This window comes from Cuculus canorus, chromosome 4 (genome assembly GCF_017976375.1).
Source record: "Cuculus canorus isolate bCucCan1 chromosome 4, bCucCan1.pri, whole genome shotgun sequence".
Lineage (NCBI taxonomy): Eukaryota > Metazoa > Chordata > Aves > Cuculiformes > Cuculidae > Cuculus > Cuculus canorus.
Window position 1 is genome coordinate 41,092,158 of NC_071404.1, and position 18,444 is coordinate 41,110,601.

An 18,444-nucleotide genomic window follows, 5' to 3' on the forward strand; every position below is an offset into this window, starting at 1 on the left:
TTTCCTGGTATTTTTGCACAGAAAGGAAAGGCGGCGATGCTAGTTAGTCAGGATTTTACAAGGTAATCTAAAAAAAAAATAATTCGATATTGCCTTGTTAGAAGATTCTCCTTAAACAAATCTGACAGGACTTGGGCCATGCCCTTTACTTACAATAAGTTGTAAGAGATGTCACAGTGCGACTACTAGACACAGAAAACAGACCTGCCTATTTTATCACCTGTTAAAACCCCCTCATTTTTAAGTACTTTTCAGCAAGTTTCTCAGACTTTGAGTCACATGCCTTGGTTTTGTTTAAACAACATTCTGGGTCACAAGCAGAATACTCCAATGAATTCTAGGGTTTTTTAGGTGCTGCGTGTAGCTCTCATTTCATCTGTACCCCTGATATTTAAAATCTCTATGTCTCACACTTGCATGCTTGTGCTCAAACAGTTAATAGTCTGTACCAGAAGGAAAACTTTCTATTTGTGTAATATTTATTGATGTTAAACCCACATTATATCAGCACAACAATCCAAAGTAGAGATAATACATTTTTTTATAAATACAAATAAAAGGTGGCAAAATAATGCTAGTGAAGCTAAACAAAACAGTAATTAGCATGTCACAGTTGAGAAAAATTTGGCAAATGATATGACATACTTTCTCTAGAATAGAATCAGATTATTCCCAGATGACAGACTATGACGTTAACCTAGATTAACGATCCCTGCAACTGGTCATATCCTGCACCAGAAGAGTACTACCTTATGTGCTAAAGTTTATTAGTTGCTAAAAACATAACAAACTTTGTGTACTTACAAAGCGATACACGGGTAGCAGTAATGCAATACATGGTGTACACAATTACAAAATTTAAAAAAACACAACCCCTAAGTACAAGACTTCTGAATAACTGAACTGAGATAAAAGATTTCAACACTTTTATTATAAATAATGGAAGATACCATATATGTGCTTCATATAAGGAATACAGTGTTTTCCTTTCATAGCAAAGTATCGTAGCTCGTACCATCAAATGCTCATTTTTTCTTGTCAGGCCTAGTAATTTCTTCCCTCCCCTTCAGCTGAAATTAATTGGTTCTAATTTTAAACTACCAAGTCAGGTCTGATGAGGTGGGCTCCAGTTTGATGTGGGTTTGCCTTGCGTTCTGAAAGTAGCCTTCAGGCTTTTCATCTATGGTGCGCGACTCTACCCAGTAAAAGAGCTGTCAGTTGTCTACAGTCAGAAATAAAAAGAGAAATCTACCAGAGATGTGCTATGTTAAGGAAAATAAAAGGCAGAAATTTGATATTGTTTTTGTCCATCTTCATTTTCTCCTTCCTCAGATCTGCAAGCTCATCACCTGTGGTGTATACTTGTCATTTAAATCTATATTGCAGTCTCAACCCATTTTTCACTTACTATACATTTCTAAACTCCTCATACACATTACACAAGCTTTAAACAGTTGAACGTCCCATCCATACACTCCTTAGTGTTCAGCTCACCTTAGAATTTCAGATTCTTGAGTGGGAGTATTGCAAGATTACAGACTGTATTCAGGAAATCCATAGTTTCAGCCTCTTGCCCTGTCCCCCTCCCACCCCTTGCAGGAACTTCCTGCAGCGGTTCGTTCTGTCAGCATTTTTTTCCTGTCTAGTTACCAATAGTCATAGTCTGGAGTAGACTGTTAGGACAAGTCAGCTCTTTTTCTTTGTTATCTCAAAGTGGTTAAATTGCTTATGCTTGAACTGTCTTTGCTGTTTGTAAGTAAGCCTCCTCCTAGATGGCAAAAAGGAAAAATACAGGAGAATATTAAGTTACAGTGTTGATGTTGCTTTATAGAATTGTCCATACTGTCAGCACTTAAGGCAAGGTATTCTTTTCACTGTAGAACAGAAATTGGTTTGCAGATACAGCATTTGCTTACTGTTTCTCTTCCTTGTCCCTTCTGTTTCTTTCTCAACAATATTGCACTTGTTCATTGTCGCTATAGCACGTGTTGCCACTTCCGAGCTATAGGTAGCCATACATTCTAATTTCCTTTGTGATCTAATGGCCTCAAATGAAACATCTTGCACCATGAAGACTGTGTAGCATCTACTTATTGCTTATGAAGGCATGTAGTGATAAATAGTGTTCTCTTCTGAAAAATCTGTCTCTGATGTATTTTGGCTTTATGAAGAGGGTTATTTGTAAGAGCTGAAGCAACTTAGGTATAAGAAACCGGTGAGTGTGATTTGTTGTGCAATGTGGACATTTCTATTAACAATCTACCTATTCTTCTAATTTGGTATATGAATAAGGAATATATGGTTATTGTGTTTGTTGTTTATCTTTTGTACTTGAAGGTGTCTGCCTTTGCATAAAGTGACATAGGAGTATCATTGGTCAAGGCAATGGCTTTCAGTGTGTCTGCTTTGAAAGAAAATGATGGAAGTGGCCGCAGGATCTACAGATCATCACTTTCTACCAAGCCAGATTGCATTGTCAGGTGGACTGGATTTGCTTCAGGCTGGAAAGCTGCTTTGATATCTAGTCCTTGGTCACAAAGTGCAGCGTATCGACTGGCTGAGGGCCGCACCTTCTTTGGCTTGGTTGTCTGAGGTGGTTGTTGCCACTGAGCTATAGATTAAAAAGCAAAGAAAAAATGTTAGCCATCTTGAGCTGTGCAGTGAAGAGTACCAGATGCACAGTCAGCCCCTGGTAAAGGAGATACTGATTTCTGAGCAGCAGCAGATCTTTACATCAAAGGCAAGTTTGTTTCACTTCTTTGTGATTTTCTTTTTTTTTTTTCCACATGTTGTTTCAACTTCAAATGTGGAAAGTAAGAACAATAGTGGCTGTTTGTTACGGTGCCTTTTTGGCATTGCTTTCCGCCTTCCCTTGTGTCACTGGGATGGGTGACAGCAAGAGGGCTTTGTTGCTGTGTGCTAATATTACAGTGACTGGCCTGCTCAAGGGTTGTTTGTGGTACATGAAAGGAAACCATCTGGTTGCCATCACCACCCTTGTATGCTGAAGAATGCTGAGCCAAGTATCGTAATTCCCAAGTCCCACTACCACCCCCTCACCCCTGAAACCATGCTTTATCATTCCAGCCTCACTCCTTCTCCCCTCCATCCCCCCCCTTAATTCTTGTTATGATAAGACTGGTAAGAGATTTTGGTTTAAGAAAGCATTCAACTGTGTGAGGGGCTGCTTTGGAACAAACTGAATAATTAAGCAGAAAGCCATAAACCCATCTGCTACACTTCTGGTAGCTGTCACAGGTGTATTACAGACTACGGTACAAAAGGATAAAAAAGGTTAGGGAGGCACTAGCAGAGCAATAGTAATAATGATCCACAAAAATACTATAATCATGCCATTATTTGTGGTTAATTAACTATATTTAATATACTAAGCAAAAACAGAAACCATGCATGCTTGTTTTGCTTTAGGTATCTGAAAGATGGTAAAATGTACTTTGACAGAGCATTTGTTGTCTTGATGTGGATCGTTATTATTGAGGACAAACTACAAACAAAAGAAAGAGAGACCAATGTAAACCATTCTGTCAATAAACTGAAACTTATAGAACCATAGCTTTTAGGGGGATTAACGTGATCATGAAAACTGAAGTCACTTACTATAAACATCCAACCTGGCAGTGCAGGACACAATCCCAGCCTCGTTCTTAGCTGAAACAGTGTACCAACCAGCGTCCTCCTTTGTAGCTCCCTGAATAAGCAGGCAAATGTAGCCGTAGTTATCCTGGTGCATGCTAAACAAAACAAAAGTGGAGAATTAGTATTTAAATTGCAAAACAGTGTAGGCTATTTTTAAATGTAAACTGACCCAGTTCTAGTTACAGATGAATTATAATCCACCTTTAATTAATATGGGGTTTCCTCAGAAATTAGCAAGTGAAAAATAAAACCTTGAGTATGCTTGACAATTTGGCAGCTTAATATCCTGAATTGAAAACTAAGAAGCAAAAATGCGTAACTTCTCTTTCACAATTACAGATCAAGACATCTGGAAGCCTGATTTGAGAGGCAGGAGTGCCAGAACTTGCCCCGACATTTTGGGGAATCCATAAAAGCCTTTAGGAACAGGTACTGAAATACTCTTAGTTATTTAAGAAGGACAGCAATAGTTTATTATGGTGTCATAGCAGTAGTCAGTTCCTTTTCTTGCAATATAGTATATCATGAATTTGCTTTCTAATATTTGTACAGAATATTATCAAATATTGAAGACAAGTTCATTGGTCTTGGAATATTCAAAAAATTGAATAGTTGCTAAACTACACAGCAGAGTTATAACAGAGGTTTCTGCAGAGAAGCAGAGAGCATTACTTAGGGGTCTAGGTTTTCACCAGTAAATTTCTGTAAGTCTCAGCTCTAGAAGGGAATAACTACTTCTCCATAAGCTTAACGTACAAATATAGTTGCTAAAGTCCAAGGCTGGAAAGCAGAATTAACATTTTAATTCTGGCTCGGCCACCAGTCTGGTTGCAACTCTGAGTAGGTGTTAATTTATAAATTATTACAATAGCCAGTTAATATTTATGAGCTGCTGCTCACACAAAGCGTTCTATGCCTTTCTAGGTTTTCAGTTGCCCTACAAGATAAGTAGTCATTGAAGTTATAGACAGGGAGATAATTCCAAGGCAATCTAACCTCACTCGGTCAGTGTTGTATGTCAGTGACTCGTTCTCTTTCTTCCAAAATATCTGAGGAGACGGCTCCCCTGAGATTCGACACTCCAGTCGCACTGGGAATCCCTCAGTCACACCTGTGTTTTGCAGCTTCTCTATAAACACAGGTGCTTTGTGTACTTCCTTAGCTGTGAAAATAAAGATCGCAGTCATGTTGACACTAGTCTATGAAAGCAGTGTCCTTTCAGCAGCATGCTAAAAAACAGTAATGAGAAATCTAAGCGACAGGACACTCGTGTGTTGTCTACATTAATGACAAAGTCTAATCCTGTTAATCACAAGAAAACTGTCATATCAGTATTTTAATGGGGGAAAGTGAGCACTAATAGAGCTGAGTAGTTTCCCCCCCTTCCCCTGAAAGAACTGACACAAGGACAATGAAGACAAGATAAATTGGCTGCACAATACTTGTTAAACAGTGCTTCTTCATATTCCATAAAAACATAGGAGGAACTGCTCTACTAGAGGGCTGGAATGGCACAAGTCTAGTATGCTGTGAAACATACAAATTGCATCATATCAGCTATTCATCAGTAGATCTGTGTCTGCACAAATGGACATTAAAAAACCCATTCAAGTAAATAGTCTGGTTTACAGCCTCAACTGTGCCTCGGGACAACAGCTTTCTTTTTTTTGGTGTGTGCACAGAAGTTACATGCCAGTCAGCCCATGACGTGACATGAATGTATCACCTATGACTGTATTATAGTTCTGTTACTGCCAGGTTTCCTTTTCTTACCCCCTACCCCTCAGCCACCTCATTTGACAGCACTTACATTGTCCTCTTTCATGTTAGCCTTACAGTGGTCAGTGTGGAAGATGTTACCTGCAACAATGAGCTCCAAGCTGAATGTATTTTCACCAGCTTTGTTGCTGGCAATGCATGTGTAGATTCCAGCATCCCTGGCTGTGACTGGTTCTATGATCAAGGAGTGCACACCATTCTCACGCACCAACATTTTGTGAGAACTATCAGGGCGAATTGGTCTTCCATTAAGTTGCCAGCTTAGATCTGGAGTTGGCAATCCACTAACCTTAAGTGTAAACAGAATAATGGGAAATGGTCTTAGTGATATAAAACACTGGAGGAGTCCTGACTTGTTACTTCAGAGAAGTTTGGTTTTGTTTGTTGCTGCAGGTGTACCACAAGATTTAAAGATCTAACTCTATCATGAATTACACATTGACTCAGTTGTATTCATTTACTTACTTTCTAGCCAACTCCCTGAATCCCATGATGTCCTATGGGTGTGACTGAAAAAAAGATCAGTCTTTAGATCATGCTAGAAGCTAAACAATAATCCATTGCGAAACAAAAGGCAAGGTGACACCTTTTGTCTTTTTTTGTTGTTTGCTCTTCACACGGAGTGGGAAGATACTCCCTTCTGGATTAACTTCTTGTAGAAAGCTTGCAGAGAAAAAGACGTTAGCTGACTAATTATTGAACTTGACATTCTATTCCCCTTAGGTGTAACCTTGTGACAGCACCGCCTGCACTAGTTAATGCTTAGTCTGTGTGAACAAGTCTTATTCTTCTGAAAGCTGTGCCATTTCTGTGGGTACTGCTTCAAAACAAATAGCTTCTCCAAGTAGATTGGCATAAAGTAAACAGAAGTCCGAGCCTTAATGAATCCTGTTAGACAAAGTCATAAATTAACATTATATGGTTCGAAACTTCGGTGGGGGATTGAAATGTAAGTAATGCAAAGACTTAAAATGGAGAGGCACACTCTTTGTAATGTGTGCTGTTTCCCTCCATCCCCAGCATGGCTGAATTCTAAAACCCAGTTTACCGAGAGCTACAAGATTTGCCTGAAGCACTTTCATTGGAGGGGAGGCAAACTTTTATTGTCCACATACTCATAAGCAGTGAGATTCATTGACCTATTGACAGTGGCCAATAGCTTTAGAAAGAAACTAACTTGGGTTTTGAATCAGCCATATGTGTTGAAAGGTTGCTGTTGTCCTTTGTGTGATACTTGCCTTACAGTCCATTCTGCACAGTTTTCCTTCTTGAACAGTCAGGTCTCCAGGAGCCTGCAGAAAATGAGGCCGGAAGAATCGTTCCTGAATTGGTTCATTTTCATCACCACTGTCCCTTGATCGAGATCGTGGTCTTAAAATAACATGAAATAAAGGTAAATTATTTTTTTCTCTGCTAAATCAGCAGAACCAAAACTACTACCAAGACTACTTGAATTTTAAATCACTTTTTTGATCTATACCGTAATCACTACATTTACACACAGACACTGACGGCATTGGGCTCAGACTGAGTTATTTATGACATTATATTTATTACTTCCATTTAATTCACACGTTGTGGCAAAATATGACCTAGAAAACAATCTTGCTATAGAGTAATGCTTGTTAACAATCATTTATGTATATATGATACTACTTTTGTGTAAAGTTAGTCTTTAAGTCACTGAAATGCAAATAAAATAAGTAATTAGAATTTCATTTGCAAGCAACAGGACAAAAAACACTGGTTGTTAAACTGCTCTTAATAAAGGTACTGTAAAAGGTTTAATTACAAAAATAAAAAAAATAAAAAATGACCACTGTTCCCAGAAATAGAATTAATCACCTTAGGCTTCCACGATGTCATTTAATTTATTTCCAGCATCAGCTATTCTTGCCTGTTGATTTAATCTCTCAAATCTTTTTCTAAGTGGCTCCTCTTTTAAGTAGATTTTTCTCCCATTGAAATTAGCGGTATTCCTTTTGTGTGCTTTAGTAATCAAAGAAACTTGTAATTAACACACAATTTTAGATCAGTTTTTGTCCTTGACTGATCATCTCCTCCAGCTTCCATTCTAGAGCCAACTGCTGCCTACAGCCTGCTGTGGTGAAGAGGAGCTGTTCAAACGTCTTCAAAGACAACGTTTATCAATGACACTAAAATCCAGGTCTTAAGCACTGTTTTTTTTTTCCAGCCCCTTGGACATGCCTAAAGCTCCTTCTGCAGCTGCTGCATTGCAGCTCAGCAGCGCTACGCTCCAGTTGGCGAGTTTGTAACAGTTTTTGCAAACACACATACCTGCTGTGCATGCAGCTGGGATCGAAGATGGATGGGTTATAAAGAAAAACTCTACTCACATCTTTTGGCAATTAGTTCTGCAAGACTGACTAGAAAGGAGCACACACAGTGAAGTGAGTGCTGCACAACGGAAGCAGCACATGCAAAATCTGCCTTTATAGTATGTACATGCCTCCTTTTTAGATACTCTTCATAAGATGCCAATAAATGGTAAGTAACTGGTGTTTTTTTAATGTCCTGCAAGAGTGAGCAAAGCAGGTTACCTAGCACCACAGTGGTGGTAAAGTCCTGAAAGCCCTCATCTCACTGCTGCAGCTGCATAAAAAGACAGCACTGGTCAAAACGGGGCGGGGAGGTGTGGAAATTACACCAAGTGAAATGGAAAGCAAAAAGGTTAAGAGTTTGTAGCCAAAGACTTTTTTTTTTATATATATACTATGTTCTTGAATTGTGAAAGTGAAGGTTTCAAATTACGCAATTGAAAGGAACCTAAATCAGTCTAGACTCTGAAGTTAAGAATGCATTTCTTTAAACCTCTTTGTAAATTTACTTGTAAAATCGTAGACTACTTTTAAGCCCTTAACATTTTGTGGTTTTAAAGAAAGACTGAAATGAGTAGAGCCAGGTACTTCAGCTGTCTAGGAATCACAAACTGCAATAGGCCGGCATGCCCTTTGATTTCTTGTGGGTTCTTCAGCTGTGATGTGGGCATCAAATTGCAAAGATTAGTTTCAGCACTACCAACATCCCATACTATTTGTGTGCAGGGGAGACTCCATCTGTTGCTGTTGTGCAATGCACTAGGAATTTCTGCGAGAAGCAGCACAGGAAGACTTTATGACTGATCATATGATAATGATCACTAATTTGGGATAAAGGAGATTAAGTTCAAATTAATCCTCTAATTGACAGCAGAGGCAATATTATTTTTTTAGATCTTCCTTAAATCTCGTGCATTTTTAAGATGACTTATTTCGGGCTTTGGCTGTAGTGCACGACAAGACAGCTTAGGTGCTGCCCTGCTGAACGCTGTATTGGCTAAAGGACTGAGCCCAAGCTTGGTAGGCACGAGGCAGTTCAAAAGTTACCCCTTCCCCACAAAGTAACGTTAAAGGGGCAATGTTTGCAAGTTAAGCACATTTCAGAAAAATACATTTACAATGAAATAAGTACAAAAAGAGTTTCTAAAAAGTCCATGATGTAGTGAAGGTGACAAAAAACACACTCCTGCCAGAACACATTCTTTAAGAGATGAAAAATACTGCTGGAGAAAGCCTGTCAACAGAGTAACAAGTCATAAAGGTCATTAAGCTAATAATTACACTTGTATTAAAAAAAAAAAAAGTTTTGTTGCTCTCAAGCGGGAAAGCTTAGAAAAACACTACTGCAAGGCCACAGGAGTATGTGTTCTCAAAAATATTCAGCAATATATGCAACTCAGAATGTAGGGGGAAGCATGGTGTGGTATGGAACAGTAGAAACGCCTATGGTGGAAGTCTGTCTTAGGAAGGTTTTTACATGTTCAAATTTCATCGGTCTCAGGGAGAACTGGATGATGGGGGTAGTGGGAGAAAGAGTATTTTGCTGAATGCTTAGCAGAAACAGGTCTTCCCTAAGTACACGTATCAGGATGAGCCCTGCACATATGGCAGTTCTACAGGAAATAAGAATTCCCATTAGTTGCCATAATTTTAATTGAACTGCTATATGGAAGTCTGTTACTTATAGTTCATTACTCTACTGGACAACCAACCAAAACAAGAGTGGCTGCCTTAGTGTTTGTCTCAATTAGAAAATAAAATACCAGCTTAGCCATAAGTAGCCTCAGACTCTGCACCTGGAGAGATTGAAAAATGAGCTGCCTCCATTATGACCCGAGGGTTCTGCCCGTTGCGGAGAGACCCACATTTTATCCTTCAGAAAGATGCAGAAATGTCAGCTGCTCACTACTCTCTTGCCCATCTCTATCTTCCTTTCTCCTGTTCCCATTTTTAAAGATGTTTCCCCTTTCTCACCCTGTATGCTCAGCTGAAACCTGACTCTTCGTGGCATCTCTTCCTTTCAGAGATGAACAGAAACTTTTCAGTTTTATCCTTTATTTGCAGGAATCAAGTGCCTTATTCACTGCAGGCCAAACGGACCCAGCTTTTTGGGGCTGTTCTAACACTGCAACGGTAGCAGGATGCTCCCCTCCATAAGCAGCCTGAGCTTTGGGCTGAATAGGTCTGAAAATGAAGCACTGGGGGGGAGTTGATGGGATGCCTCAGTGAGAGATGCTGGGAAATGCTTTCAGGACTGCAGGAAGCCCAATTTGGTCCACACAGGAATTGGACTGATAAGACCCTTTGAACAACCAACCTCACTTTCTAGTACTTTCTAGTTATCTGAGGGAGGAAGAGAGCCTGTTTTGCATGCAGCAGTTCTACAGTACGTACTACTACTGCTACTAATTGTTACAGGAATGATTTCTTTATTGTATATTGACTGGGTAATTACATCTATTCTATATATTACAATGACAATATTAAGATTCTATGGTCATTAAGCAAAACGTGTGCCTCATCACAGCAGAAACGGGAACCCTTATACTCCCTTGAAAGCAGTTCCGTTTGGGTGACCAAAATGAATTTTTTTTGTATCATCTAAAGCTGTTGCAAGCCTTGCTAAATAGCCTCATAAATGCTTTGGGTGATAAAAAACGTATTTGAAGGGAAAATTTCCTTATATGGTCCAAAACCATAAACCAAAGCTTTGTATGCCATTAATCCTAAACTCAGCAAAGATAAGTTTAATACTTCATTTCTGACTCATAATTCCTTATAAGAACCTCAACTGAAATCACTGAAATCCTAAAATATTTCTAATGTAAATCTAATAAACTGCTTCAGCATGCAGTTATTGCTGCTCTTTCTTTAAATGAATGCTTATCAAAAGCTGCAGATTATTGGCAGATTCCTCGTCAGGTGAGAAGTTTTAAAAAAAAATATAAACTACAAGGTCCATACCAACAGCCGATGGTGTAATTTGGGATAAGAGTAATTAGCGAACATCACAAAGAAAGGAGGAGGAGATGGGCAAAAGTAAACACACTTAAAAGTGATGTAATTTCAGAGGTTGCTTTTACTTTTGAGTGTACAAGCTTTGCAGAACTGTTTAGACAGCAGAGGTGACATTTCTTCCTGAATGCCAGGGATTTATCTTAACTTCTTACTTCACACCGTTTGTCTTATGATGATAATTCTGCAAATCACATATTATTAAAAGAAATAAAACAAGACTTACCTCCTTATGTGAGGCTGACCAGAAGGTGACCAAGGACTGCGGCCTCTTTGATTTACAGCTTGGACCATCAGCCTGCCTGTGCAGCTTACTCTGCCCTGTTATGATAACAGAGAAAAAGAACATTAAAAGACCTAAGCATATAACATTAATAAATGTTCAACCTGTTCTCTCTGGTTTTGCCCACCTGTTACAGAGTCTGTAACAAGCGATACAAGCTCTTCTTTCACCAAGTCCTTGAAAAGAATTTGTCAAGATACCTTCTAATACTACACTATGCTATCAGCTTGCAGTCCAACACAGAACAGACAAATAATTGTGACCATAACACAGTCACAGTTACAATGTTCTGCCTAGAAGTTTTTCTTCTAAGAAAGATTATTAGCACCACTGGCAATTAAGGCCTTAAACCAGTATTGACAAAGTTACTGATGCAGGTGGGAGGTTTCTCTGTGTATGGAAGTAGACAGAAACACAAAACAACTAGTCCAAGATCCTGAAAGTGGCACTTGCTAAGTGTTGTTGGTCAATGACAGAGCTGCTGCCTCCAAAGTGGATTGATCTACTTGACGTGGTGGGGCCACAGCTCAAAAAATCCCATAAATATAATAACTGAAAAAATTGTACAAGTACTTTAAGGGTCCTTTCTAAAGAGCGGGCCTGGTTTGGGGGTAGGAATCACCCTGCAGGACACAACAACACTGGTGGACATTGGAGACAGTTCAGTCGTCTCAGGTTATTTTCAGTGAATAATAAATGAAACATGGGCTCTATCGTATTTAGTCCCTCTTTTTTTAGTTTTACTTTCTTTTTCAGAAGATAGATTGTCCCCCACGAGCACTTGTGGTAACAAACTTGGGATGGGACTACCTGTGGCCAGAACTGCTGGCACCCAGGGCTCCACCATTCACCATGGAAGGGGTAAAAGCATCTGACGTTATTAGTAAACACAGCAATAGGTATAAATATAAAAGCCGTGTATAAAAATAATACTGTAGTAAGAGTTTATATGCTTTTATATAGCAATGTAACAATTGTAATAACTTATCAAAAATAATAGTTTTAAATAGCTCATTGACAAAGGCATGGAAGATGTACACCCATCTCTGCTCCTAGTACTGGGAGCTATAAGGCAACATCCACTTCAGCTTTGCAGTATCCAAGTATTTTTACAGTTCCAAGCTTTAAGCTCAAGTCTGTTAGCACAGAAGTGACAAATATTTTTGTCACAAGAATTTGGGACGTTTATTAACAGGCCAAAGCCCACTGAAAAACAATTTCACTGGGGTCATGAGCAGCCTCCAAATGGCAATGACCTTTGTGTTACTGCTGGACTGTTAGAAATAAAGTCTGTGTCCTGTTTTTATTCCCATGACCCATTTAGTCCACAAGAAAAAAAACTTGTGTTAAGATAAGCCATTGTGCATGACCTGCAGCAATTTCCTAAGCAAAAAGGGGGGTTGTGTGTTACAAGACCATTAAAAACATCTGGAACAAATACATCTCTATTTTAGGCACCATTGCATATTAATTGTTTTCTGCCAGGTAATGAATTAACACATTTTGGTATAACTTCTGCGTATTTCAGTATATGGAGGCCTTATAAATAGGAACACGAAGATCAGTAAGGAATCTGGATATGGAAGAACAAGCAGGAAGCCGAAGATTTGGAAAAGTCATGGGATGAATGGGAAAGAAGTGATGAGAAGGAAGTAATTTAATGAGAAGATGGCTTAGCAAATAAGGGAAATCCAGACTGAGGACTGTGGGTGCATAACGCAAAGACATGGTGAGAATAGCACAGAAGGAAAGATGGTGAAAATAAGGACTCTACTTGAACACATACAGCTCATGGAAAGAGCTCAGTTGAGGGATTTAACCTGTTACTACACGCCTAAAACAGGCAAGGGTTTATGTTTGTCTAGGCCCAAGGTCAGTTTGCTCTGGATTAAGTTATATGGCAAATTTTACTGCAAACCCCAGAGGTGTTTTAAGAACCCTAATTCCAGATTGCTGTGCTTTGCATCGCAGGCAATGGCGCCTGCACTGTTAATGACCACAGACCATTTCCAAGGTGTGTCGGCAAGTCACTTTTTATGTACACAAATCCTGTAATATTAATCCAGATCACGAGATGGCATAAACTGGCAGAGCTTTAATGAACTGACGCCTTTGCCAAGAATACGTCTTTTTGCTTTGTAGTTTGGTGGTTCCAACAGCAGTGACCAAAACACAGCAACAGCCTAGCAAATATCTACCAGTTCATCAGAATCTTGATGCAGGCTCCCTTATATTTACGCATTTTACTTTTTTAAGGAAAGGTTGCCAAATTTGCCTAAGTTTGTGATAGCTTTGAGATGTGGACAATTTTCCATTAGAATTGAGGAGGCTATGCCAAAATTATTTCCATTCAGGATGACTTAAAAGAACTGGAATCCAGATATTCTAGTGTGAAAGGTACATTAACTCATACGCCCTCTTTGCCTCCATTGTACTGTTAAATGGATAGTAAAAGCATGCAAGTGGTGGAAGAGATAAGTATGTTTGCTTGGGAATTACACTGTGAAAAAAAACCAGAATGGGCTTGATGAAACAGTTTTGTTTAGTGGAGCCAGAGGACGATGCTTCTGTTTTTTTCCTGCAAAGAGGGGAGAAAAGCACAGATGCAGAATTTTATCATTTAATTAAACTGCTTTTTCAGTCCCCAAACTGGGAACTATACAAATCCAGCTCATTTTAGTGTCTCTAAAAACCCATTGACAAACTAGTGTCAGCAATGACCAGAGCTGATAACCTGGGTCATTGTTGTGTCATTGAATGAGCATTATCCACAATAAAAAATGCTAAAAATGTAGGCCCTAAACAGGTATTCCAGGACAGAGTACAGTGCCCAAACACAACGGCAGTTTAATCACCAAGTCCTCTCAGATTTTGGATTACAAGGAACACTACATAGGGAAACTCTTTGCATGCACAGACACAACGCTTCCAGGAAGACAAACGGGATTTGCTTCCCACCTTGGGCGGGCATCTGTGCGTTTTATAATTTTTAAACCTGCTGTGAATTTCCACAATTTAAACACTACCGAGTGCTATATAACACAATGGTCACCTATGACCTATGTGTACAAGCTTCCAGCTTGAAGAATTCCCTTGGCCTTATGCTATGTCTTTATTAATTCTTTATTTCTCTTCGTATATGTAGAAATAATGTTTAATCTACCTACATTTAAGCACTGCACTTTGCAGAATCTAGCCTAGAACTGCTATTTATGTGTCGTCTGTGTGTACAGACCCCGAAATTCACAAGAACGCTGCAATATGAGCAGGATCGACAAAGAGCAGGGCAAAAATGGCAGTGTCATTCTAAGTAACCTAGCAACATTCATAACAGAGCAACACTCCTGTTTAGATTAAACTCTGTCTCAGTGATACAGTTTGTTATTTTAGAGTGTGATTCTAATCCCAGGTCTTGGCACAATATTTGGTGCTACAGAAGCAAGTAATTCACTATACCCCTAAAGTTATGTCACTGCCTTGGTTTCTCATGCACACATCTTTCCCCTCAGTTTGCCGTGCTGCAGAGAAAGTGAATTGAAAAAGTTACTTCAATGGGATGCATGAACTCTAAGCTTAGCTATGTTCAACACACTAGTGGGTTCCTGTTATACACTGCAGCTCTTTATGGGGTATGCGAATGAACAAATAATATTACAAAACCAGTAACACTCTGTGTTTCAGAAAGACATTGTTTAAGACTTTGGGATCAACCCAGCAGACCTCCCCCTACATAAAGGCTTTTTTGCCTTATAGAACTGCAGTCACAGCCTAATGTAAACATGTTGAGGTGTGACATACTCCTACTCATATCAAAAAGTTGGCCTCAAGTCAACAGAAGAGAATGAAATTGCTGAATTGGGTTACTTCTGCTGGTAAACTGGATTTTTTTCTCCCTTTAGAGTATGTACACTATCCATGCTCACGTTAGGACGCTGAGATGTTATCAGCTGAAACAAATAGTGGAAGAGTGATTAAAAAACACCACCTCTCCCCTCTGAAACCTCAAACCATAGGAAAAAAACTGCTGTTGAGTTGCTAATCTCTTGGAGATATAAAGGTCCCACCCTACTGAAGCAAGATGAAAACAGAAATCTAACTTACATACTTTATGGTGACTTCATCATTTAATTAAATCATGCATACATACGATGAGATAGTTTGCTGAAGATTTATGTCCAGAAGCGTGTTTGCTCTGGAGCCAACCTTCACCTACCTGTGGGTTAGCAGCCATAATAGTGTAATTCCCATCATCATCCAGGGTGGAGGCTGCAGTATGCAATGAGCAAGTTCCATCAGGTTCTCTTTGAATTCGGTAGTGATCACTTCGTTTAGAAATTTGTTTCCCATCTTTAAACCAATAAATCTGCAGCAGAAAACAAGGCATGGCTGGTAAGAGGTGGACGCTCATTGTCATCATTTCTCAATTAATAGTACTAATGAATCTTAACTGCTGAAAACCTCTCTGGTAAGCATTAAAAGAAAACCGGTTTGATCAATGAGTAAAAGTGCAGAACAACAGTCCATGATCTACTTTCACTAAAAGTCAAGCTATGGATCAGCAATCACTCAAAGAGAAAGGCGGCAGCATGAATATTTATCAAAGAAGTTTACAGTTGCATACGGGCTGTACCCAAGCCAAGGGCAGAACTGCAGCCGAACACTTCAAGAGCTGGAAATAAATGTCATTACAGAGAAAAGTTCTATTTCAGAGAAGCTTATTAGTTTTAAATTTTTGTTTCACTTAAATCTGAAGAAGTTGAAAAAAATGCTTATTGCTCTTTTTTTCAGAAAACAAAAACACAAAATGAGGCAATTATAGGAATAGTTAATTCAACAATTAATAAAATAGAAGTAATGACCTCACTGTTGAAACACCAGTTTTGTCCCATGGTCATTATGCTGCCTGGACTGGACCAAAAAGCCAGAAGCGGATTCAGCTGCTCCCGTTGCCAGCGAGCAGTTCAGTATGCAACGGGACAGCTCAGTACAATCGCATGATTGAAACTAACAGTGTCACCCTGACGTGACAGACAACTGCAGAGATGAACAGCTTTACAAAGTCATAGGAAATACCTCAACAAGTCAGCACGTAGGTATATTTTAATAACTGTACACCAGCACCAGCAGACTCCCAAGTTGTACAGAACAGTTACATTATCTATCAAACAGAGGTCTTTTCCATTACTTTTGATACATAATTTTACTCTCTGGCTGACCCAAGATCTACTTTCAGTGAGCCAAAAAATGATGTATGCAGAATAATATCTTATAGTAATCCATAAATTACACAAAAACCATGTATGTTTTTAATGTCTCAGTCTCGAGGCAAAGAAAATTCCAAGTATTTTCACCTATTTATTTTTTTTTTTGCTATATTTTAAAAACAACATAGAACCCCGAACTGAACTCTGCTGGAATCAAAAGATGTGGTGTATGCATGAAAACGCACGCAGGAATATGTGAAAAATTTTACCCTCGGAAGAGACCTGTAGTCAGGTCTCCAAACCAATATCTGAGTAGAAAATTATTTACTTGTAATTTCTGAAGCGTGTGTTACTCTATAAGTTTAGTGGTGTCGGGCATTTCTTGAATCACTTGGGCAGTTGCCTACACAATTTTTAGAGGGTTAATTTGTACAAAGCTGAACAAATGTATTTGTCCTGGTCACATGACTGCTGGGACTATTTACTATAAGGAAAATACACATTTTCCTCAGCCTAGTTCTTGAAGTAGGAATTTAGGTGTTAGAATGAGGTGCCAGCTTTCCAATAAAAATGAAATGATAAAGCACACAGTTCCTCATAGAGTTTAACATGCCAGGTTCTTTATACCCGCCAGCATTTCAAAGCTCAAAATTCGTTCACCTGAGAGGAAAAGATATACTTTAAAATGTCACAAAAAACAATGGAGAATATGTTTTGGAGGGAATGAGTGGAAATTTCCTTTAAAATTAATTACCACGTATGGTTTTTATATTAACAAGTATTATGTGTAACTAGAAATGATTTCATTTCCTCAGTAGCTGGTTATACTTGTTTCCCATTTTGTCTGTCAGCAGCCTTGCGGAGAGTCTATGTTGCTAACAAAAGATTTAGTCATGTCTTCTCGTCTGCTGACAGAGCACTTACTGGAGATGCAAAAGATATTTGATCACTTACATACACATGCTAATGGGTGCTGGTAACAACATAGCTGCAAAAAAATGAGTTTTAACTTGCATGCTTTACATGTGTCATAATGTTGCTTGGAAATCTACTGCATTAAGTAGTAATTACTTAATAACAAAGCATTTATCAGAAATATTAGGAGACACGCCAAGAATTGTTACATGGAAATACATGCAAATTTTAACTGAACCGGCTATCCAAACATGATGCATACGTTGTCCAATACTTATACTAAGTTTAAAAACACTGGCATCACTGGGGTTTACTTATGAGCAGTAAATTCTTAATATTACCTTTATCTGACATGGAGTTAATAAGTAAAACACTACCGCTGCTGGAGACAATGGCCCTCACAGTGAAGTATTTTCTTTCTAGGATATCTTTCAATAAATGTACCATTAAATTACGTAAGCACTGAACACTGCATCTGGATTGCTTTTACTTGCACCAGATTTTTTGAAACCAATACTAGAAATACTATGGAACACACAGTACAAAAAGGGTTTTGATCTTGGGCAGCATAAGCATTTTTAATCATCAGGAATTATATTCAGCCATGGGAAGAGCGAGCAGTACAAGCTTTACGCAACATTCATGTCTCATTTAACCTTCTACATGATGTTCTCCTAATTCAGAAGAGAAATATCCCTTGAAAATAAGCATTCTACAATTCCTCATGTATCTCCATGGGTTCTCATTCTAATGAGAAAATAGTTTTACATTACACTGAAGGTTATAACAAAAGTAGACTCAGATTTAAAAAGTCATATTTATGAAGACAGATTTTGCACATCAGTATTCAATTTACATGGCATGTTCAGAGGAAAAAATAATCAAGCCAATAACCTCGCTTAGGAAAAACTCCCTTGTAATGAATGCCAGATTTCAGAAACATTATAGTCTTTCCCAAAGCCATTCCTTGGCAGACCTGACAGAATACTTAGAAGGGAGGAGCTTCAAGTTAGTAAATTATTTCCAGCTTTTCATTTGCCAAAGTAAAGAATTTATGCAGGGGCAACACTTCCAGCTTCAACAAATGACAGCAGAAGGGCAGCCCTCAGCCTTTCAAAATTGTTATCTTGGCATGCTCCGGCAGATAAGGGGAAGGTACAGCCTTTGGCATTTACAAAGCCCAGCTAACAAGTAGCTATCCAACAGGACTGAAATTGGTTCCATCCCAAGCAACCTGATCAACTGCACGAAG

General features: G+C 38.8%; 1 protein-coding gene across 1 annotated transcript in view; it reads right to left on the bottom strand.

The window, feature by feature from the left end:
- Positions 1-461: 461 nt before the first annotated feature.
- PALLD (palladin, cytoskeletal associated protein) overlaps positions 462-18,444 on the bottom strand; it is a 191,463-nt gene continuing 173,480 nt past the window's right edge. Inside the window, exons 16-22 of the mRNA XM_054066193.1 lie at positions 15,287-15,436; positions 11,017-11,111; positions 6,675-6,807; positions 5,518-5,725; positions 4,654-4,819; positions 3,619-3,752; positions 462-2,611 (exon numbers count right to left, since the gene is read on the bottom strand). Of these exons, the coding sequence (XP_053922168.1) occupies positions 2,439-2,611; positions 3,619-3,752; positions 4,654-4,819; positions 5,518-5,725; positions 6,675-6,807; positions 11,017-11,111; positions 15,287-15,436 (1,059 nt within the window). The 3' untranslated portion in view covers positions 462-2,438. The remainder of the gene's footprint in view (positions 2,612-3,618; positions 3,753-4,653; positions 4,820-5,517; positions 5,726-6,674; positions 6,808-11,016; positions 11,112-15,286; positions 15,437-18,444) is intronic.